General features: G+C 44.3%; 1 protein-coding gene across 2 annotated transcripts in view; it reads left to right on the top strand.

Moving 5' to 3' along the window:
* Nucleotides 1–1,679: 1,679 nt before the first annotated feature.
* Nucleotides 1,680–24,603, top strand: part of CACNA1B (calcium voltage-gated channel subunit alpha1 B) — a 470,294-nt gene continuing 447,370 nt past the window's right edge. The window contains exons 1-3 of one of the 2 annotated variants that reach the window (XM_090021362.1): nt 1,680–2,062; nt 4,400–4,505; nt 15,240–15,379. In XM_090021362.1, coding sequence (XP_089877488.1) covers nt 1,803–2,062; nt 4,400–4,505; nt 15,240–15,379 — 506 coding nt within the window. In that variant the 5' untranslated portion in view covers nt 1,680–1,802. Of the gene's footprint in view, nt 2,063–4,399; nt 4,506–15,239; nt 15,380–24,603 lie in introns of those variants that run through there. The other variant, XM_090021361.1, reaches the window with a different exon arrangement.

Here is a 24,603-nt window from a genome sequence, read left to right as displayed (position 1 = left end):
CACTGGGAGATGGAGCAGCCTGATGGCAGATAGAGTTTAGGGCTATGTTTTCCAAAGGCTTAGTCTCCATAATCAGGGAAAGACTTTTTAGAACAGGTAAGCATCTAGTATGCACCCAGGATCCCTGTCTTCTATGAAAATCTGACCTTGATCTTGGGTGTTGAGCTCATTAGAAAACCTCTCTAGATTTCATCTCCCAGATGCCTCTCAATACATGGATTCTCTTGAGAATTGCACCATCTCTTTGAGTAGAGACCTCCTTTTATCACCCTTCTCCCTAGAGGCCTTAGAAATCAGGTCGATGTGTTTGTGTTGGGGTAGTGTCATGTTTGCCTTATTGCAAAAGCAGGATATGACATCGCTCACGTATTACTTTTTCCCCCTTTCCGTTCCCTTGTTTACCTTGGTAACAAAACGACGTGTTGTCTATAATGATTACCAAGCCTCCGTGCAGCTATAGAAGAAAGATTGCCTGATGCCGAGGCCCTGCAAAAGAAACCAGTCTCTTCTTTAATGCCACCGCAGGTCATAAAGCTCCTTGTTCCTCCAGCTTTCCAGCTCCAGCGCTGCTGTGCTCTCTCGCCGCGTTGGATACTGTCTCTCTCTCTCTCGCCGCATTTTGACTCTGCTGGGCATTAATAGCCAGGAAGTTGAGAGGGTATATTTTTAAAGTGAGCTCTGTCAACAGGGGGACATTTTCTTTTCTCCCACATAATTCAGGCTTTCAGGTGTTACCAGACACCACCTGACCTTACTTCTGAATATACTTTTCTGTCTTCCAAGCCCAACAGCTGTTGTTGCTGCGGACTTGTCTTACGGGTGGGTTAGTTTTGAAGTGAGACAGCTTGCATGACTAAGGCAAAAATACGTTAGCTGCTGGATGGAGATGAATCCAGGATTTCCTTCTGTGGGAGAGGAGAAAATGTCCCCCTGTTGAGACCTCGCTTTAAAAATATACCCTCTCAACTTCCTAGCTATTATGCCAAGCCGAGTCAAAATGCTGGGAGAGAGAGACAGCATCCAAGGCGGCGACCGAGCACGGGGGCGCTGGATCTGGAAAGCTGGAGGAACGAGGCGCTTTCTGACCTGCGGTGAAAGGGGACTAAGGGTCTCTTGGACAAAAGGGTGCTATTCCTAAATACGGCATTGGAGACACCCGGTTGTCCACAGGACTCATTCAAGCCAAGGGTGAGGAAAGGTAGTCGCTGCAAATGGAAGGGGCTGGGAACCGGGCGGTGTCGAGGCAGAGCCCCACCAACACGTTTTCTGGCTCAAATGACCCCCCACCCACTTCCCCCAGCGAGGCGGGGAGAGCCGAGCGCAGCTCCCGGCGGCCCGCGGGCCCTTGCCCAGCTCCCCAGCGGCGCTGAGGCCGCGGGAGCAGGACTTCACCCCCGGCGCCGCCCGCGCTGGCCGAGCCGCGCGGCTGGCCCGGGACGGCGCGGGGGGGCTCCGCCGGGGCAGTCCCGGGGGGTCTCCGGGCCGGGCGGAGCGGGCGCCGCGGATTGGCTGCGGGCAGTCACGGGGCTGCGCTCTTATAGGGGCGCGGGTTCACACGCGGCGGCGCCGAGCGCTCCCATTCGAGCGGCTGCGGAGTGACTCCGGCTTGCCCGGGCGCGCCGGCCGGAGGGCGGGGGCCGGGCGCTGGGCGCTGCCGGCGGAGCCATGCGGGCCAGCCGCGGGGAAGGCGGCCGCGCCGGGAGCTGAGCGGCGGGAGGGGGAGCCCGGGGCGCTGGGATGCGTCTTCCCCCAGCCTCGGCCGCCACTGGGGATTGCAGCGCCCGGCTCTGCGCCTCGCCGCGATGGCTCGCTTCGGAGAGGAGCTGCCCAGCCGCTATGGAGGCGGGGGTCCGGCCGGGGCCGGCCGGGGCAGCAGCCGGCAAGGCGGCCCCCAGCCCGGCCAGAGGGTCTACAAGCAGTCCATGGCTCAGCGAGCCCGGACCATGGCTCTCTACAACCCCATCCCCGTCAAGCAGAACTGCTTCACCGTCAACAGATCCCTCTTCATCTTCAGCGAAGATAACGTTATACGGAAATACGCCAAGCGAATAACGGAGTGGCCATATCCTTTCTGGGGGGTCTGTGGCGGGCAGGACGGGCCCGCCTGGGTGCCCGGGCGGTGAGCGAGGGTGTGCCCCGGTGTGCGTGTGTGAGTGTGTGTGCGGGGATGGTGCAGCTCCAGGGATGGGCGGAGATGGCTCTGCGCGTGTGGGGAAATAAAACCCTGCGGTTCTCCACGACCGGGGCGCGTGAGTCCTGTAATGTGCGTGTGTGTGAAATGACAGGCATTTCCCTCTGTGGGTGTGGGTGTGCGCGCATCCAGAGATGCGGACGCCTACAGCAGGCGAGCGCCTGTGTTTGTATTTCGTGCCGTTGAATCCGAGAGGACACCCGGGGTAAATTGCGGCTCTTCTGTACGGAGCGTAACCTTTCCGCTCCTCCGAGGGGGGAGGAAATGTGGGGTAAAATGGTGACACCTTGGCAGGCAAGCTGCATTAGTCCAGGGACACCAGCAGTCTCAAGGTACCCTTACTGACACTCCATACACAATTGTTGCAGCCTGTGTGTGTGTGTGTGTGTTTTATTTTCAGTACACCACCTTGCCCATACTGCCTCATGTAGAATTGACATTAGCCCTTGTCATTTTGAATTGGGTACCACAAACACCCTTGGTCAGGAGAGCTGAAGGGGGTAGTGCCTTTATATATATCTATATCGATATCTCTATATAGGTATCTCTATATATCTACGTCGAGATATCGATATAGATATATATATTGTGGGGGGAGAGTGAGGCAGTAAATGAAGAGACACATCACTGTGTTGTGAAAGGGGCAGATGCTTTTAATCTCAGAACCAGCTCCCTGGCCAAGTGATCTGCAGAGATCTGCCTCTGAAGGGGACTCTGCTTCGGTGGTGATGCATGCAGCAGGGATCCAAAACCTTGGCAAAGGGAGCCAGGTTCTTCCTCTAAGATTAGTGGGAGGTTGCCAGGGTGTGTGTGTGCGTGTATTGGATAATGTGCACCAGCAGGAGTACGTTGCACTGGGGATCTCAGGGGAGCTTGTTGTTTTCTTTTCATTTGAAATCACACACGCCTATTAATCCTCGGCTAACAGCAGCAAGGCCTCTTCACAGCCTCCTAGCAACATTTCCAACTGCCACCGAGTCCAGTTCCTGTTCACTCCTCCACAGCATTAACTTTGAGGGGTGGGGGTTGTAATAAGGGGAGATCAATCCATTTGGAGAGCGTACATTTTCCACACTGATTTCCCTGTGTAATATTATAAGAGCGCAAAAATCGCTTTGCTTCCCTGTCTGCCTACCTCGGGGCAGCTGCAATGAAGTTTTTGAATACACAAACAGCAAAACCCCAGTGGCAGTTATAACATCGCATTTTGTGCATGCCTAGGTGCAGCCCCCAGCCCTCTCCATCTCCCTGCCAAGGTGTTTGGGGGGAGTTCAGCAGCTTGGATCCAGCAACGCTATTGCAACAAAATTGGCAAAACCAGTAGTCGGTGCCTAGCGCTTTCCAAGGTGCTGAAAATCTCGTTCACCTCCTTGAGCTACCGTTTAGTTCTGGGGTCAGGCAGGGATATGCCCATGTGCGCGTCGGAAGAGAGAGCGAAGGGGGAAGATGTATTCACAGTTGGTGTCACTATGATGTGTAATTAGTAAACGTTTTCCCTTCAGCGGCCATACAACCCTATAGGGTACACTGAAAATATTGTTCACTGTAAGCTGGAATTGCAGTTCACGTTTTGGACTCCGAAACCTTGATTTCCAAACTATTACTTATTTATACAACACTCATGATTTCAATTATGTGGCATCGCTGAGCAATATTTCAGCCAAGGACATCTAATTTTACTGTCCATTTTGGGACACTTTTAAGTGCCTTAGTCCTATTTAAAAGCCAAACTCCTTGGCTCTGAGGGGAAGTTTAAAACCGCCTCAATTTGTAGAAGGGAAAACCCCATCAATCTATATTTTCAAACAACCAGTGTGACCTTTTTTTTTTTCTGTTTGTTTGTTAAAAATCGTAGAATCAATGAGTTGGAAGGGACCTAGCTAGATCATTGAGTCCGACCCCCCGCCATGGGCAGGAAGGAGCACTGGGGGTGGCAGGGGTCACAAGACCCCAGCCAGGTGCCTATCCAGTCTCCTCTTGAAGATCTCCAGGGAAGGTGAGAGCACCACCTCTCTGGGAAGCCTGTTCCAGGCTCTGGCCACCCTTACCGTGAAGTAGTTCTTCCTAAGATCTAACCTAAAATCTCCTGAAGCCTTGTTAGAAAGGAGTGAGGCCTTAACCACAGGGTCTCCATAGTGCATGAATGGGATTTGAATGATCAACATCTGCAAGTGTTTAAAGATGTTTTCTTTAACCATTGTCCCCCACTCCATTTGAATACATGATTTTAGCCACCATTATAGCCAACTGTATTGTGCTTGCTTTGGAGCAGCATCTACCAGATGGAGACAAGACACCCATGTCGGAGAGACTGGTGAGTTTCATTTATTTAGATTTTTCTCTCATCTTTGGAAAGTGAGCACCCAACCACCCAGTGTTCTGGGTGTCCTTAACTTTAAAACTACATCTTATCAAACAACCTCATGGCTACACAAATCTGACCCAAAACTGGTTGCAACTCCTCAGACCATCTCCAGCAGAATTCTGCACCACACCAGCCGGCCCAACTTCTCTTCTTAGAGTCAAAGCAGGAAAAAACCAGATGTTACAGCATGCTTTGAAGACCAGAAAACTCAAGCTGTTAGAGACTAAGGTAGAAAGGGAATTCTAACGTCTTTAGGACTATATGTAGAATTGAATGACCCTCTTGGGTGTTTTCCCAGGAAGTTGTAGCATATAGTAACCTTTTGGCATTCTGTATACTTCGTATTATCTTCTTACTGAGGGATACTGGAAACTCTTCAATGGAAATTTATTGGATTAGACAATATTATGTTCTTACCAAAAAGAAAACAGTTTTACAAAGAAAAATAATTTACCAGCAGGCTTTATGGTAATGAGTCCAATTACCTTATTTCAGAAGCAAAAACAAGAATAACTTCAAAATGGTTCTTTCATTTGTCATCACTCTAGGGGGGATAAAAGCAATATTTGGTTTATTTTTTGTTTCTTTTAACAAATTGGAACATCTTCCAGGCCAGAATGAATGGAAATTTTTGCTTGCTTGGTTTGAGGCTAAATCTGAATCTACATGTGTTTTACATGTATCAATTAAATTATGTAGACTAAAATAAGATTAGATTTAAAGCCAAAAACTGAGAAATTAAGGAGCCCCGGTTCCATTGTTTCCTAATCTCTGCAGCTTTTAGTCTCCAAAATAGTCTATGGCACTGGGCAAGGTTCAAGAGCCAAGTTATTCTTTAATACAAGTTATAAAATAATAGGTGCTAGGAATGGACATGTCTCTCCAGTCATTTATTTTGCACCCCTTGCTTGAGTGAATGTATCTTGGTGGTGCCCACGAGTCTCCTAATTTAATATATATTCTTTTTTCCGCTATAAAATATCTTTTGTTTAAGAGTGGAAAGTAAAAGTGGGAACTTGCATTTGTGTATATATAATGCTCAATCTTTTTACCGTTATATGGCAGTATATTATAATGGGTCTTAATATGTCTTAATTGGGGAAGGATGGTTTTCTGATTAATGCATAGGCTGGGATGCAGGAGTTATGACTTCAAAGGGAGTTTTGCCTCTGCACAGACCAAGGACTAGTACCTTTTTCTTCTGTGATCATTACAAGTTTGAGTGAACAAAATGGCTTCATAATCAATCCTGACCCTCAAACACTTCAATGCTGGATTATTTCAAGCCACAAGCATCACTGTTAGCAAATCCGGTGTGTACCACTATCATTCTCCAGATTCAACAGGAGGGGATGTGGGTGGGGGAGAGTCCTGCACCCAGAATCTGAAGGTTGGAGAATTTCTTTTCTGGTCCCTTCCTGTATTGCTTTAACTCTATCCTTTAAAGCTGTGTCTCACAGATGCTGTCTTGTAAGGGCTCCTTTCATTTCCTGTCAGTGTTACTCTTTTACTGAGTCAGAAAAGTCACCGCTGAGTGACATGAAGCACACCCAGTTCCTTCCTACCCCACTGCCAGTTCTTCCTATTGCTGAGGTAAGAATTCACCCCCAGGCCTATGACTCAGTGGCATTCTAAAGCAGTGTCTCTCAGCCAGCCCTGATAAGGCCATTTTCCCTGTAGCACTACTAGAGTCATAATAAAGATTGGCTGTGTGTTGCTTTAATTTCATATGATATTTCTGTCTTCAAAGTGTGCTGCAAAAAAACCCCAGTGTCGCTAATGAGAAATATTTTCTGTTGACTTTCAACAGCTCCAAAACACTTTCCTCTTTCCCATGTAAAGTGTAAATTATTTCATTTTGAAAATGGTAAGAATCCACAATAAACTGCTGAGTGGGAAAAATCCCAGTAATTTTCACATACATTGGAACATACCCTAATTCCATTCAAATCAGCAGGAGTTCTACTTTTGACTTCATTAGGACTAGAAATTGGTCCTTTTGGTTTAATGACTTAGGGCTTTGCCTGTGTTTACTAAAAATGAATAAATGAATTTAAAAAAATCCAAATGAGAGTGGTAGCCATTGCGTGATGACAGATTCCAAGAAGCTTGATTTGCGTGTCACCACTTTCTGGGGAATGTGAGAGAGAGATGATACTATAAAGAGATAAAATGGCTGGCCAGTTATCTGAAAGTCCAGTGGATCCTTGTGCAGCATGAGTTCAGTTTCTAGAGCTGGTCAAAAAGGTGAAGGGGGGAGTGGGGGAAGAATTGCAAAAAGTTTTACAGGATTTCTTTGTTTTTTGGTTAAGATGTATATTTTTTTGGTTCTAAAAATAAAGGCACAGATCTTATTCCATGTCAAAGAGATCTAAATGCCTGGTATGCAACTTTAAGCATCTAAATAACTGCACACAATTTCATCATGCACAACAGCTACGATTCTGCTGAGGTGCCGAATATCCTTATGCTCCACCATCTTGTCCTGAATAGATTGCTAGGTGAGCAGACCGAGGCTACTACTGCATGTACTCAAAGACGATCCAATATGGCCACCTCAGCATTTAACTTCATTTCAATCTGTTGTGATCCGGTTCCACCTGGGAATGCACATTAATACTTAATTCCTTATCTGGAGAAAATCTATGTGCAGAGGCTGTATTATACAAAGGTAAAGCATCATGGTGGTATCACACATCTTCAGTCAGATAGCTTCATGGTTAAGCCACACCTGTTCAGGAACTGGGGGATGTGGATTTTAGGCTGACCTCACTCGGAAGGGCCCAGATGAGAGCATGTCCCACTCTTCTTGTTGTAGTTGGGCCATTGGTCAACGAGGAGTGCAAAAGTCACAGAGCCAGATGCAGAGCAAATGAGAGTGTCATTCTCATGCAGTGAGGAGAGGCATAGCCCTTTAGGAGTGGAGTCCTGTTCTGGTCCCTGCTGCCCAGAGCATTTCTGTTTTATAATCGGTGATTGTTGAATATAAAATAACAAACAGTGCAAGGGGGCGTGTTGTAACATAATGGTTAGGGCAATAGCTAGAGGAGTCCTGACTGCTAGTTCTTCCTCTTAGGATTCTTTGTGCATATTGCATTAAAGTTATTAGATAAAATGTTTAAGGAATATATTGGGAACAGGATCCAGAAGCCAGGTTTCCCTCCCATGGCAGTGCCTACCTTGCTGCGCATTAGGGAGTCACGGTCCTTCAGGGATAAGTCACAGTCCATTTTGCTTGGGGTCTTTCTGGTCCTGTAACAGTTGCATTCCTTGTTTCCCAGTGGTCCAGTTTTAACTGGAGAGGTAGACGATGCTGTCAGTTTTGACTAGCCTAAGGCCTGAGTATTTGGCTACTGTCCTGGGAAGCAGGAAATACAAGTTTGTCTATAGATTCTTGGTCTCCCACCTCGTGGGCAAATGCTGTCATCATTAAGCTATTGGTCAAAAGGTGGGCAGGCATCTCAGTTTCTCCTTTATATATAGCAGTTTGTACTATCAATCTGTTAGAGGCACTGATAGATGTCCCCTCTGAGTTAGCTGGATCACAACATGATGCCTCCATTCTTAGCAAGTTGGATCAAATTGGATGTTGACGTGATGTAAGTTTGCCATAGCTCTGCTCATTGCGAAACTGGAAGAGGCACGTGCATATTCCTGGAATGAATAAAATTACCTTCTGGAACATAAGACTGCCTGTTGCCCATTCTCAGATGGGAAGACCTACATGATTCTGGAAGGGGGAAATGAATTATCCTCTGGGAATGCACTAGGTTGCAATTTGAGAGAATGGGACAGGTGGAGTGGGACTGGTTTCCTGAGGGAGATGCGTAAGTTTTGGGCAACTGAAAGCGAAGTTTTAGATGCTTATATAGGTGGAATAGCTTCTGGGCCAGATTTCCACCTAGCTATAGTTATTCTCAGTTTAGAGGGATGCCAGTTTCTACTACCACCACCGGCTCAGCTGACTGTGCTGTCTTTGGCTGCATTACTCATCCACGGTCACAAATCTTTATACAACACATGGGAAGAAATAATTGTGCACAGATTGGCATTTACATGTGTGTCACAGGGGCACTTAGGTGCCCTGTTCCTATGAATGAATAAGGGCAGCTGCCAATCTCCAGGGGAGCCCAGGTGACCAGAAGGGGACAGGGCCTGGCCTTTATAAAAAACCCAGGCTGAAGCCTAGCAGCAGTTCGCTTCTGGTAGCCTGAGGTGTGGGAGCTCTGCAGTAGAGTCAAGCAGAGCAGAGCCGATTGTTGCAGCCTGATAACCCAAGTGGCTACACCATGGTGAGGGTGGAAAGAACCCTGACGGGGAGGTCATTGCAAGAGAGCCAAGTGAGCTTAAATCCTATGTTATAGCCAGGAGGCTTGTTGTTGTGTTACAGCCGTTTGGCTTATGGTTCTGTTTCATTACTGTTACACCGGAGGACCGGGTGAGGCTATGAGGGGACAGAGGAGGCCTCATTTAGGAGTGCCCCAGTAGAGTGGGGGTGCTCCCAGCACTGGAGTGTGGTGCTCCATTGCGGGGTGTACTACCTCAGCCCTGGGGAGGGGCACAGTGCTGGTGAGGGCACCGTAGTTGGGGTGCAAGACCCCAGCCCTGAGAAGGGCAAAGAGGATTTTGGGGCCAGGCATGGCTGAGGCCACCTGAGCCCCACTGGCAAGGAGCACCAGTGAGAAGCCCGCAGGGGCTCGTGTTAGGCTCCAAGGGGAGAGCCACACGAAGAGAAGCCCAGGGTGGGTGCTACTAGAGAGACGAGCCTGGAGAGGGCGAGTCCGCGATTACAGAGAGCCCGAAGAGGGCAGAGGGAAGCCCCAGGAGCGGGCGCGTACTTGAGGGAAGCCCCACGAGAGGGCGCCTACAGAGAGAAACCCAGGTGAGGGCAAGTATTGAGCGAAGCCCCAGGAGTGGGAGTATACTATTGATAGAAACCCCAGGAGGGGTGCAGACTGAGAAGGATCCCCGAGGGGCTTCCCAGTGGTGGGGACCCCGAGGGGTCAAAGGGGCCAGGTAAGGCTCAGGCCGCCTGAGCCCAATTGGGAGGAGTACTATCAGTAAGCCCGAGAGGGCTAACGAATAGAGGGGTGCCGGTTGTGTGACAAGCTCAGGGGCGTTAGAGCAGGGGCGCCGGTTGCGTGCCAAGCCCAGGGGTGCTGGTTGTGTGACAGGCTCGGGGCGCCGGTTGCATGACAAGCCCAGGGGCGCTAGGCAGGGCGCAGAAAGGAATTGGACCAGATAACGTCCAGAAGAGCTGCGAGGCTTGGGGCGTGCTGAAGGGGAGGTAGGAGGCACGCACTGCCCATAAGGCTGGGGTGCACCGGATCACTCCATACGGAACGGGGGATAGTATCAGCATAACACCGTATACAAGGGGATCAAAGGCAGCCTCCCATAGAAACTTATATATACCAGCAAGATGTGGCGGGTGAGAAAATAGGGTGCTGGATCACCTATTTGACACGGTAGGGGGGTGCTAGAGGGATCACGGCCGCTCCTAGGCCCCACTCTGTGACAATGTGCAACATTTCAGCATAACTAAAGCTTTTCAAAAAAATGGAATAATGTGGACATGAAGGATCTTCCCTGATGTCTTCTATTGACTGCATACAATTTGTGTTTCTGCCATGCAAATGGCATGCAAAAACTGGAGGCAGTTGCATGGTGGCAAGATGTAATTCTTACTTGTTATGCTTCTCTATGTAGCCTTTGCAGGCTCTTTTGGGCATAACACATTGATTTGCTCTCTGGTATACTCCACTCTCCTGTCTGGCACATGGGCTTCAGTGTTAATATTGTCCACACTGGTTGGAACCAATGTCCACTGGTTGGAAATTTTCCAACAAAATTTTTTTTGTTGGGAAATATTGATTTGTCAAAACCAAAATGTTTGTGCAGGATTGTTCGTGTTCTAGAAAATCTTTCATCAGAAATGTTTTTTATTGTTTAAAGATGGTATTTCTGATGCAATCTACCCCTGAATAACTACTAGGCCAAGTGGGTGAGGGGCACAGCTGAGGCATGGGTGATCTGGGTTCAGGCTGCTACTTTTCCTGATTCAGACAAGAGACTTACAGCTAACTGTCTTGTACAGCAGGTGAATGCCCCCACTCTTGAGCTGTTGGCTAGACTGGCATAGGGGTCCTCTCATATCTTTCTTGTTGTAGTTGTTTCACTTTGTTCTAGGAATCAAATATTTATTGGAGAAGAGACTTGAACCTGGTTCTCTCATACTGTAGCTGAGTGTCCTAACTGCTGAGCAGTAGTTTCTCTTTCTTTGGCCAATACATATGCAATGATTTATGCAAAGTGGAACAACTCAAACAGGAAAGATCTTTCTCTTACCTCCAGTAGCCGTCCGCTTACTGTAGTCACCTCAAATGTAGCAGGACAGCTGCGTGCCCTGTCCGCTGGGCTTTGCTAATCCCGAGGTCGGATTGGTCTCCCTGTTTTTTTTCATGACAGGGTTAAAGTTTTGAATTTATCCCAGCATGCAATGTGAAAGTTTTTGTTGTTGTTGTTTAATTAACTATTTTTTGCAAGACCGGGAAGCTATTTCTTGCCTACCTCTGGTCCCTATTCTGTTTTAAGATGCAAGAACTTTCTGTATTTTGAGCTTTGCGTACTGCTTTAAGACTCTAAAAGGTTGGCTTTCCTGGATGTTTTTGACATGGAGGAGGGGCATAGGCAATTTCCTAATTATTCAGCATGACAGCTATTTCCCTTGGCTAATGGATTTCATTCTTTATCCGAGCCACAGGTGCTCAATGCAGTCATATGTGAGCTGTTCACCTTAACCTCTGTTTGAACAAAGCTCTGGTTTGCCAACATACGCAAACCTATTAGGTGTGTCATCCTAAGCCCCAGGAAAGATATAGGCAGTAGACTTGGAATAGTAATGAAATAACACTTCAAATGGGAAACCATTTCCAGAATCATAAATGTTTTCCCATTTGAAATTTTATTTCTTAAAAGGGTCTGGCCCAATCTCAAGCCTGATTGCAGCCATAATTAGCAGCCTGCTGGCAGAGCTTATACAGATGCTCGTAGTGGATTGTCATCTCATGGGGGAAAGGCTGATTAACTGGGGCTGCATGATGACCTGAAGACTTCTCCTTGAGTGACAGCAGCATTCCTGTTGTCAGATAGGAGCAAGAGAGAGGTCTCATTAGACTGACCCTGTGGCATTTGATGACAGTGAGCTTGGAGAAAGCAACTTCCAGCAGTTTAACCCAGTCCTGATGCTTTATTTTCTTTCTTTTTTTTTAAAGCAAGTATATTACCCTATTTTTGAATCTTTTTCTGTCACTGGAGCTGCCAAGGACTTATGTCTTCCCCTCCCTGTTTGGCAACTTATTCCATAAATTCCTGAAGTACATTCAGACATTCCAGCCTAGTGCATCTCTTCTGAGCTCTGGTCCCTTTAAACTAGGCCTTATGATCAGAAGGGCACATGGCTCATTAAACATGTGACCTGTAGTAAATTATATATACATATACATACATATATATGTATATATGGCTTCCTGCTCATGAGGAAGCAGTCAGGGCAGTACCAGTTTGGAGATTTTGTTGGAGGAAGTGGGTGGAAGAGATTTTGTATTGGGGAAAATTTAGGATGGCAGTCTCCAAAGTAGTGAGGCATGTGGAATTCAGATTTTGAAGGCGGTCATGGGACATGCTTGAAGAGCAAGAAGATGTTATTTATTTGCTAGGTTTTAGAAAAGGAAGCCCTTTCTTCTGAGAGAAGAAAGGACTAAGCCCAAAGGGACATACAGGGAGGGTCATTTGTGACCCCCTGTCCCTGCTGCACAAAGAAGGAGTGACATAGCAACTTTATTCCTTGTGTCCCCATTGTGACTCCCAGATGATTGTGCATCCTGCTTTTTCCACTTACATGGGTCAAAGCTCATTCACATCTTGGGAATGACTTGTCCTCCATCTTGGTTTCTTTTCCTCAGACAAGCATAGCTCCTGTTGGAGAGAGTTGGTTAGAAGGATGTTTCTTTAAATCATAATTTCTCATGCTGAGGATTTTGCAGTCTGCATCCCCTACTTGCAAAGGGGGGATGTCAGTATTTTCTCGTATTGCTAGGTGGGTGGGAGAGCTTGTGAGGTGGTTCTCAAGTAAAAGAAGGAAAACGCATATACACTACAGCAAAGGAATCATGGGCTATCTGCTTTAAAGGGGGAATAATTTGTAGGGTGCAGTGGGGGCTGGAAGAGGTAAAGGCTGCAGAGAAGGGATGGGCAGGGAGCATAACTTCTGTCTAGTCTGCTCTTTCTCAAATTACGAAAGCAGTTAAAGTGGGGAGGAGGGAACCCCGGGGTAAAAATCACATATTATGTCTTCAGTCTAATCCTAGAGGATATAAATGGTTAATACCTTTTATTTCCATTGGGTTTGAGTCTCCAAATCCCTTAATTGTGATGGGGGAAACTGCAGCTGAACAGGTCTTATCATGTAGAAGCTTGAGATTCCTTCAAAACTTGAAACATTCAATGCCCTTAACAACAGGATCTGAACAGCCATCTGTGTGTGGATTATTTCTTTATGGGTAAAGGATGGGGAGGGTGCTGCATACAAGTTTGAGAGTTTCAGGATTTTTTTTTTTTTTAGGTGTAATTGCTGTTTCCAAAGATTTGCAAATTTCTTAAGTGAATAATGCGTTGGCCGCAGATTGTTATGAAAAGTTTGCTGAATGTGGGTGCATGCTAATGCTGCTTTTGTAGCTGTTGTGTATGTCTGCTTTGGAGGGGTATTTTCCCCTCCTCCTCCTTTGGTAAGAACAAGGCTTTTTGTAGTATGTACAATATACAAAGTGTGAGCACATATGGAGGGGTTGGGTTGGATACCTGAGCCAGAATTGCCAGGCTTGCAAAGTCCATTTTTGTATTAAATTCACTTCCTTATTTTTTATCTTTCAGTCCTAAAGTGCTATTGTTCCTCCCCCAGAATATACCGAGTCAGATTTTACCCCCAGTGGAACTGCACTAGGGTTTGATGGCACTGCACTGGGCAGGAACCTCACTCGCTGGGCATGTCTACTTGAGAGAATGCGCAGACGACTAATTTTGCTAATCATTAGCACAGCTGGCAAAAACCATGTTAATGTGCAGTAGATTTAGTAATGCACATTAATGTCACTTAAAACGTGTTCATCTGTGCTAATGCACAGTAGTGCTGATTACGGTGCATTTAGTACCTGACATGACGGATACTAAACTGAATGCGCAGTAACCGTGGCACATTAATGAATGTGTAGATGTGCCCACTGGATACAATGTTTTAAACTCCCTTAAAGACTTAGGAGCATTAAATTTGTTCAAAGTCAGTGGTACAAAGATTCTTAGGTATCCAGGACCCAGATTTTTATAGGTGTTTTGGTGTCTCATTCCCATTAAAATCTTTGTGCATTTTAGGCACTAAAATGCACAAAGCAGCGTGGGCCTAACCCACTCAGAAAGTGGGACAGTTGTATAGCCTATACGAATGTTTTTACTTTTGTTCCCTTTTTCTAACTCCTGGCTTGTGTCTTAATTCCAGCACCAGTCATTTCTGTTTCACATCGAAGATAATGTTCTGATATACAGATGAGTTCAGAGTTTCTCAAACTGAACTACGTACACCTTTGGGAACAGGCAGTAAGCTTCTAGCAGTTGCATAAGATTTTAGAATCACTAGATTAAGATTCAGTATCGGCAATGCCACAAATATATATGTAGTGTTGAATAAAAAAAAAAGAATAAAAATGGTCCCCACCCATGAACTGACAGCGTAAAGTTTAAATCCATCAACCAACTCCCTGTAAAGATTTCAGTCTTGTGGTGCTAGATGGGGCAAAACTCCAAATAAAGTGAATGGGAATTTTGAGTCGGGTGTTGAGTCAAAGAAAAATAAATGAGGGACAGTTTTTAGGTAATGGAGACAAGGAAGAGAAGGGTAATGAGGAACAACTGAAGGAATACATTATTTTGATGAAAGGCAGAGAAATTATAGTGCAAGAAGTGGGGAGGTACTTCAAAATCCAATACAGATAAAAAATTAACAATGAATAATTTTGGTTGCATTTGCCTTAAAGTTGTGAAAATCAATTATTTATTCTCGGGTCATAATTCTCAAATTATTTCACAATTAGAAGTATTTACATCTTTCTCCAGGAATAAGTTGCAATCAGTAGTTCATTTGCCAATAATTGTCAATCCCCGTTCACGATCCAGGCTGTACTGTCTGGTTGGGTGGGTCTTAAGCTTTTATTTCTGTTTCCAAACTAGATGGCTTATGGACTTAAGTAACATCAAAAGAACTTCTCATATTACAATTAAATCTCAAATTTGAAATTTTGCTTTTGGTAAATATTTAATCTTAAATTCTTTTTTTTATGAGAATTTTGGCTTCTAAAGCTTGCATGCTCAGATGTTCATAACAAAAGAAAATGAAAGTTTCCTAAACATTCAAAATTCCATATAGAGAACACTGGAATATTTAAGAATACTTTTAAACTCAGATCTAGTAAACATAAAAACACATGGATTTCCCTGTAAGCAAGAAATTGTAGGAGGCCTTGCAAGTTGAATGTCTTATTGTTGGTTGCACAGAACTTGAAGCCAACACAGAAATGTTTTTTTTTCCTGCATGTGTCCTGATGGGTTGTATTTTTTTTCTTCTCTTATTTGCAGGATGACACTGAGCCGTACTTTATTGGAATATTTTGTTTTGAAGCTGGTATAAAAATCATCGCTCTGGGGTTTGTTTTTCATAAAGGCTCTTACCTCCGAAATGGCTGGAATGTGATGGATTTTGTTGTGGTCCTCACAGGGTAGGTGACTTCTTATTGCTTTAAATTTGCTAAGAGTTAAGTTTGCTTTGTTGTGTATCATTCTTTAATTATGGCTTGGAGGAGGGGGTAAGGAGTTACTCTAAACCATTTGAGAAGAAGCGTACTCTAAATTTGTGCGTGGCTGACCTTATTGTCTTTAAATAATGGCAATTGTGTTGAATGAGTCATTTTTTTGAAGCATTGTTTGAACCAAACTAAAAAGAGGTTTTGAGGACACTTATTTGTAGATCTGTTGTCATGCATCTTACTCAGACACTATGAGATACTTTTTCCTTTTCTCTATGTTCTAAATAGTAACAGGTGTTCAAAAGGTATTTTAAATAAACCCTACTCTAAAATTACAAAAGTTTCAAAAATAAGCACATAAAAAGCTGTTGGTTCATATAACCATTTTAACGCTGTTTCAGTTCTGTGAAAGTCAATGAAGTTTTACAAGTAATGAATTTAACACACTACAAAATTATAGCTTAAAAAGAAGTAAAAAAGAGTGAGTTTTTTTGAGAGCTTAGTTGAAAATTCTATTTTTTTTCCTGATATAATGTTAAGTACCAGATGTCTGAACTGAAATACAGCTGCTATTCTGTCAGGGAGACAGTTATCATCTATGGTGCTTAGGTCATACTTTATAACTTGTCTATCCGCGGGGCTTTATGAAGTGTTTCTTTAGATTCCAAAATAGAAGTTAAGGTTTCTGGAGATCCATTTGAGAACCTTTATGCTCTTAATGGGAGCTTTGCTTTCAGACGATTGTACAATTGGCCCTTTGCATTGAATAGTTAGTTACTCTTTTCATGCATCCCTCTAGTCTGTGGTACCTCAGGGAGCACAGATGGGGTCTGAATATTTTGAATTCTCTATATCCTGGCTTGTGATGTGGAATAGAGTGCTGTTAAGAAATTCTGTACATACTTATACAACTATATTTATTGGATGCATTATCATTGTAATTCTTTTTGTATTCAGAGCCTTGTATTGATGTGGTTGTCAAGATGCTGAAGGGAATTAGTTATGCACTGAGAGGAAGAAAATAAATACATAGGGTTTGATTTTCCTACCACTGGCACTCTGTGTAAAATCCAGGGTAACTTGGCTGAAGCCAAAAGGAGAATATGGCTCATATACTCGGAATTTTAGGGGTTGAAAACTGAATTATAGAAATTGCTACAACCACTGAAGTTGTTAAGATGTTTCACATCCTATTTCAGAGTGTACCCTCATTTAAAAAAAGCCCTGATTTGGAAAACATGTAAGCATTTACTTAAACTTCTCCTCATTTAGCAAAATACTTACGCATGTGCCTAAGTTGTATTGACTCACTCCAAAGGTAGTTAAGCAGGTTTTAAAAAAATAAGCCATATGTAAGTGTTGTTCCGAATTGCAGTAATGTTTTTGTTTATGTAGGAATGTTTTAGATTTAGCGTGGGGTGTTTTTTAAGGGCATGAAATGCAGAATCAAAATACATTGTTTTAAATGGTTCCTATTTGTGACTCGGTTGTTCAAAGTTTGGCCACAGTATATGGATTACTTGTATATGTGCATCATACTTACAGAATTATAAATGAATGTGTAATGCCACATGTATGACATGGACATTTTATTAGTATAATATCTATCTGCAAGTATTTGGAGTGCTGTTTGATCTCTGAACATAGTTGTAGAATATCAGTTTGAGTAGGCAGCTGTAATTAGGAACCCTGTTGCCATCTGCAAACATGTGTATTCTTTTGAAGTATGATCCTGTTAACGTCAAGGCTTCTGGTTTCCAATGGTGACGCTAGCTGGGTTGTATTGAAGTTGTCTTGTACGTGGACTTCCTACCAGGCAAGTGATGCAGAGAGGACTTAGTGTAAACTGAGTGACGTTAAGTACAGGAGCCATCTGTAGTGAAGAAATTCACATCATCTTTAAATACTACAATTTATGGCCTGGATTCAGCAGGGAAGTTGAGTACATGCCTAATTTCAGGCACATAAGTTGCAGTTGAGTTGCTCATGAAGTTAGGTAGATAAACATCTTACTAGAGCAGGACCTGATTTTGCAATACTAGTAATGAGGAGGAGCCCGCTGGGACAGAAGTGGTATTGAAAGATCTTCACCTCCACACGGGGGATTAAATTAGTATTTTCTCTAATGCCTGCTGTAGTCTACTCTAGATTTCCTTGACTGTTAATAGGTTTCTAGTTTGCCATTCTTGCCCCAGGAGCCCTGGACTAGGAGACAAGAACCCTGTGGTTGTTTGGGCATCCACGGCCAGTCAGAAACGGTTAATGTCACCCACTTTTCCTCAATAACCTGTGTGCGCAGGAAGCCTTGAGCAAGGCCATTTTATTACAAAGAGATATCATCATGACATCGCAGCAGCAAGGCTTTAAAGAAAGGTCAGGGAGGGAGAATGTTTACCAATAACAAACCTGATTATTTCTCCAGGGAAGATTTTGCTACTTGGTGACATGAATGCAACTTTAATTTTCTTTTCTTTGTGTGGGTATATCAGATCAGTTTATCTGAGAGTACTTGATCATGGTGTGTATGTCTGTGTATGAGAGAGACCCGTCAGACCATAATAAAAATGACTGACGGTAGTAAATCTGCATTTCAGGAAGCATTCAATCTGTATATGGAATGACTGCTTCAGTAATATTATCTTACTACACTTATGTTGCAAGCTTCTCTGTTGCCAACTTTTTTCTTTACCATATGTACTTCAACTCCCGCTGTAAAGGCTACATAGGCATGTATTCCACAGAAATGGAGACGGACTCATTTCATTCTCCAGCACAGAACAAAGTTCAGTTTCAGAAAACTGAAATATCACACATTGATTTTTGATTTCTCACATTTTCTGCTTTATGGGACAACATAAACATTATGGGATACAGAAATTACTCTACACATGTGCGTGTGCATGTGCGTGCACGCACACGCACACAGTTTCTGTTAATCCTGTATTTTTGGAAAAGTGAAATGATGAGCACTGGAAAATCTGACCTCCATTTTCAGCTTTCAGCTAAAATGCGGGAAAGCAAAAAGTGGATTTGCTATCTCAGTTGCTTCCATAGGGAAAGGGCTAGTTTGTGTAGGGGAAAGGGCTGTTGTTATCAAATCTCTATTCCTTATGTAAATTTTGACACAATCTGATTGCCTGTCTCAAAAGATATTCTTCAAGATGATGTTTGCTCTCTCATCCATTTTTTCCATCCTCTTTTCTCACCCAAACCCAGATCCTGGAGTTTTTTTTTTTTGGGGGGGGTGGGGGGGTGGGGGTTGTGGTTGCCAGCGATGATAGACATTTTGTCTGTCAAAATCAGACATTAGAACTTGTTAATTAGAAAATAAATCACAGTTCTGGTATCTTCAGCCAGGATCAATATCCTGTTGAACTAAACTGGAGGCTAATAGATTGTGGCTAAAATGGCTTGTTTTATTCTTTCAGAAAGCACTCGGTTCCTTACCACAGAAATGCTGTGCTGTCTATTTCTCATTTACTTTCAGGGAAGCCTGCTGACTTGTTTTTAATAAAAGCAAAGGAAACAAATGTATTTCTGCTCTCCAAAAGATTTTCTTCCCTCATTCTTTCTTTTCTTTTTCTTTTCTCTTTCTTGGGAGGTCAGGGAAGGGGATGCGAGGTTGGGGATGTACCAGTATTTATTTTAAACACTTCCAGTTCCAGATGAGTAGAAGGGAAAGTTACATTTGTTGTGATGTTTGTTGCTAGCTTATGTAGATCCGTGTTTTTAATGATGTTTGTTTTTATTTTCATATTTTTATTGGCTTGCATATAACACCAGTGACATTACTTCCCATTAGTAGTTGCTGCTAACTGCAAGAAATGCAAGTTGTCCAACTGGGCTGGAAATGGATACGTTTGTTAGCACATTAGCACTCAAAAAAGTGTAGCCCAGGTCCACCTGTATGTCTGTATTGTACCGTGTGATGGCAGCGAAATGTTTCCAATTAGTGTAATGCAGCCATATCAGTCCAGGACCTTAGGTTAAGGGACCTGGCCCTTAAACAACTGAAGTTAGTAGAAATGTTCTGTTGACATCAGTGGGCTTTGGAATAGGCCCTCGGTGAGAGAGGCATGGTAAAGGTCCTCTGTTCTTTGTAAGGACTATGTTGCTGAACCTACTGCAGTTCCTTGCAGTAAATAATAAGCATTAAGTGGTGGCCGTCACACCTGTGCATTAGTGTTGGGGTTTGCTTACAAAGTTAAGCTACAAGTACTGAAAGGAAATGTAGTCAGACTAGCTTTAGAGATGTCATCATCATTACAGGGTCTACCTAACTTGAAGCAGTGGCCAGCTGACTTCATGGGCAGATCCTGGGGCTGGCACCCATTTTTATAGAGTAAGCGTGGTCTCTGCCCCTCCCCCCATGCCGCTGATTGGCTAAAGGGCCTGGTGCCCCCTTCCCACGCCTGTTGATTGACTGTGAGGGCTGTCTATCATCTGGCTCTGCCTCTTGCCACTGATGGTCTGCAAGGGCTGTCCTTCATGCAGCCTCAACCTTTGCTGCCAATTGGTGGAGAGGGGCAGGGCTGTATGATGGATAACCTTGTAGCCACTCAGTAGCAAGGGGCTGGGCTGCCAGCGTCTTGCTCTGGTAGCAGACCCCTCTCCCCTTTTCCCCCCAGCAGGCTGGGTGGCTGGGCTGCAGTGGCCACAAGGACTGCTGGCTCCTGCCAGCATTTTATTTTTGGTAAGGTTTTTAGAGAGCCCACCAAAAGCACAGAACCTGTACTTTTTTCATAGAGCTCACCCAAAATTGTGGTTTCCATGAAAATTGCACAGTCATGACTTTGGTAGGTCCCTAGTCATTATAGCTATTTTGTGCAACATAATGTAACCAATATAAGGCAATGGGACTGCACACATCTGAGCAGTTCACCTGCAGAGGGCAATGGTGCTCATACATGTGGTGGGAGGACAGAAAAACAGAGACTCCTTTATTCCAGCAGAGCCATTTTTATCTCTGCTGGCAAGGCAAGGCTTGCTCTAGCTGCCAAAGTAAGTCCAAAAGTAGTTTGGACAATAATTCTTTCCCTGGCCCTAATAAGAATCTGAACATCCTTGGTGTGAACCAGGATAGTTCCCAGGATTGTCCTAATGGACAAGCAGTTTGATAAATTACTCTAGTGGCAGGACAGAATGAACAGTGGCCTCTGCATCTCTGTGGTATCAAGTCCCCAGAAATATTTGTTCAAGTACAAGGTAAACAAGAGGCAAGAAGCTAGTTAGCTGCAGAAGGTAGAAGATGAGGATTAATGCATGGATTTCTGGCTTTACTGAGGGTCCAAAAACTGACTTTTCTTATAGGTTTACTGAGTTTGACAATTGTCAGGAGGTGGATGCATGTATTCTCAACAGAAATAATGTACAGCAGCATCTTAGAGCCCTGATCTTGTGAGAGTTATCTCAGTGTGGTCTCATGCATGCTCGTTAGCATGGGGATGATGCATATTTGCAAAGAGGTTGTGAAAAGAATGAAACATGAATCTCTTGATACGTACGCGTAGGCTGGGATTTTTAAAACTGGCTTGCAGATTTAGACTCCCAATTTCTGTTAATTTTCCTGTGCCCACATGTCTCAAATCAATCAGTGCCCACTTTTGAAAGTTCTGCTGTGGGTTACATGCTCAACATCACATGGGAACTCTGTAGAGGAGGCAGAGGTAAAATCTAGTTCTTCACAGGCCAGTCTACTCTCTCAGTCCTGAAATCTACCTTTTTCTTTCTGTAATCCCCTGCCTCAGTCACTGTATACCTCCAACTTCTCCAAGAAATTTATCCCCAGAGCAGGTGTATCCTGCCTACTGGGTGGGGCAGAACTACAGAAGCAAAACTAGTAGATGATCATGCGATTAAAGACCTGTATCATTATACATAGGCACAAAAAGGCTAATTTAAAATTGCACAGGCAGCTCTAAGTTGGGCATTTCCTAATTTTTGGCTGATTATCTTTGCAACTTTATGTTTTTTCCTATTTTAATATATTATTCATGTCAAAGGCTCTTTGATCTGTCCATACATTTTGTGCATCTTTCATTACAGTCCTGATACTTTTTGATGATACTGCTTTGTGAGAGAGTCCTATGACACTGAGTTTGCAGGCTAACATTTTAAAAAGATGTATAACCAGGTTCTTAAAATTATGCCTGCAGTTTTTCCTGTGTATATTTTTCAGAATGCAAAAATTAGACGTGCTGGTATATGTTGGACTGCTATTGCAGTAACATAATTAGGAATGGGTGAGCAGGGCATCCGCCCTGGACACCTCTTTGGAGAGAGGTTGTACAAATGGCAGCCACTGCTGCTGCCCAGCATGCAACACTTCCTAATTATGCATCTGTGCTTTTGCTTAAGTGTTTGGGGTTTGCATGTGCATAAAAAAGTAGACTCTAAAAAATGCAGGTGTAGTTGCAGAGGCTGCTTTTGAAAGTCTCTTCCCAAGTTGAATTTTAGACTCCAAATGCTTTTGGGGGCGACAAGGCCCAGGGAGGAGAAATGCAAAGTTGTCTCTGAATTTTATGTTTAACCCTTTCTCTCTGTACTGGAGCAGCAAAACCAAGATTCAGTAGAAATGGATACTTTCACAAGGACAGGCTTAATCTTGATTAGTTATTGGGAAGGAAGTGAGAGAACTTCTTTGAAATCACTGTACTGTGTATATGATGGTGGACTAAGGCCGATTGCTATTAGTGTCGTGCATGAGTCACACTGAGAGTGAAGCCTCTATAGATTTTAATAGATCTGATCCCGTTTTCCAATTTCTTTTATGTTGCAATGATGAATGGTGACTTGCTAGCGCATAAGAGCTAATGGTACCTTGTGAAATTAAATCGGATAAGAAGTGCAACAGGGTAAAGGGACATTATACAATTTGCAGCAAACAATGAGTTAACTGTAATTTCAAAGCTCATACTGGTGCCTGGATGGGAATAATGAAGCAAGACTGGAAAATGACCTAAAGAAAGCACAGAGCACCTAGGAAGTCCTTTGAAGCCAGTTGCTGGAGATGAGGGTGTCTGAGGAGGCATAGCTCCATCCTAAGGAACTAAAACAATTGCCTCACTTTGACCTTCTGATGCGGTGCCCATTGCCCAGTATCTGAACTTCTTAAATTTACTGTCACAAATCCAAGAAATGTGAAAGGCAGCATGGTTCAGTAGGGAGGGCTGTGGGCTCTGAATCAGGACACTTGGGTACATGATTTCAAGTTTCTGTGTTTCCCCTCGTGTCCTTTGCTTATACTGTCTTGTCTTCATTTAACTCAAAGCCCCTTGCAATGAGCACTCCTTTTCACTCTGCCCATCCTATCCCTGGGGCACCAGAGCTCCTGTCTGTCTGCACTAGCGTAACGGAGAGAGTAATGGATGTCTTTCTCTTTTCTTCCTGCATGCTGCACAGAAGCTTTTGTGGTTTGAAATATACCTTTTTGGTGGGGGCTAATGAAGGCAGGCTGGGTCAGGCAGGCGGGTTTTAATCATATGGCTGAGTTGTAAATTAACACGCGCTTCTTCTAAGCCCTGTGCAGAGAGAGTCTCAGGAATGCAGCCAATTTTGTGAAAGACTTTCCTTTTATCTTAGATCAGATGCCCTGTGTCAGTCTGCTATAGGTCCTCAGCTGATATAAAATGGTGTTTGATGGTTTAATATTTTTTTAAATTCTGTATTTAAATTAATATTTATTAACATGTATTATTCTAGGAACACCTAGAAGCCAGTGAGTTCATTGCTGATTGTGCTAGGTACTGGCCGCACACAGAGTTAACTCCTTATGCCAGTGGAGTGACACTGATTGACACAAAATGAGGACCTGGTCCTGCCTGTCTGCTCTGCAGTATGACACTTCAGTTAATGAGGAAAAAGTATTCTGGGGAAACACCCCTGAACTATGGCAGCACAGGTACTGATCCTGCATCCTCTTTGCTCAATGTCATTGGTGTCCAAATTGCTCCATGTAGGTGCAGGAATCCAGCCATGGAGGTCAAATTGCAGATTCGGGCTCTGGTTTGGACCATCCTTTCTTACGGTGCAAGGAGGCTTTAGGTCCTTTTTTGGATTCTGAGATTCAAACCCTGCCTCTTTTTTTTTTTTCCCTGCTGTGCTAAGATAGGAGTTGTAGGTGAATGTGTCAGAAAGGCATTAGCTAATGAGGTGAAGGTGCTTCTGATTTGCTGTGTTAGCCACGAATATGGCAGCCTGCGACTACCTGGGCTGTGAGTGGATAAATACTGGGTGTTATGCAACAAGAAGCAAGAATGACGAGGTGTATGACAAATGGCTCTTCTCCAGAGAGAGTGAGGAAACATGACAGAAGCATTTTTCAGTTTTTCATCTCATGCTGATTTCCATGTTTAGTGCCTGTTAACAACTTCTCTGAAGCTTTTTATGTTAGCACAGAACCCCCCCCCCACCATCATTTCAGCTGTGACATTATTGGAGAGCTGCCTACTTCGCCCACAGCCCCTGCAGTTGGCTGTTGAGGAGGAAAAAAAACTAGCCATGACAGCAAGTGAAATGAAGGTATACTTCCCATAACAGGAAGGTCATTATCAGAAACTGCCAGGATCATTAATCCAGGCAGTGGTTTTATACATTTCATGGCATTAAGAAGGAGGTAAGTAACAGTCAAATGCTAGAATCAATTATCCAAAACACATGCGACAATGAAGGCTCAGGTGTTGATATGGTGAGGAGCTGGCTGTGGTCTGTTCTTTAGTGAGGAAAGGAGCTAGTATTTACTAGGGCTAGACAAAGCTTTGGTAGCCAATTCGATTCGGGGATTCAGCCCGATTTCAGCAGCCAAATCTCCTAATTAAATCAGAAGACCCATTGAAAGGTCTGAATCAAATTGGAAGCTTCCAAATCGATTCAGAAAGGATTCAGTGCCGATTCAGAAATTCAGCCATAGACTAAACGGGCAGCAGTCCTCGAGGATGCTGGTAAGTCTGCTGTGGTGGGCAGAGGGGGTAGGGAAGGGGTGTTGTGGGGGGCAGATCAATGGCCCCACAGCAAGGGAGGGATTGGGGTGGGGGCTGGGACAAGCTGCTCAGCCGGGGTGGGGAGTGTGGGACTCAGGGAGGGGACTCCCACCATTGCATGCTGCCAGTCCAGGAGGGCATGGGAGTGGGTATGTGCCTATGGATCTGAGCAGAGTGGGTTGGGCCAGGCTGCTCTCTGGGAGTCTAGCCCCCTTCTGT

Source organism: Crocodylus siamensis, chromosome 11 (assembly GCF_052110815.1).
Source record: "Crocodylus siamensis isolate JL-2025a chromosome 11, ASM5211081v1, whole genome shotgun sequence".
NCBI lineage: Eukaryota > Metazoa > Chordata > Crocodylia > Crocodylidae > Crocodylus > Crocodylus siamensis.
This window is presented reverse-complemented; position numbering and strand designations above follow the sequence as displayed.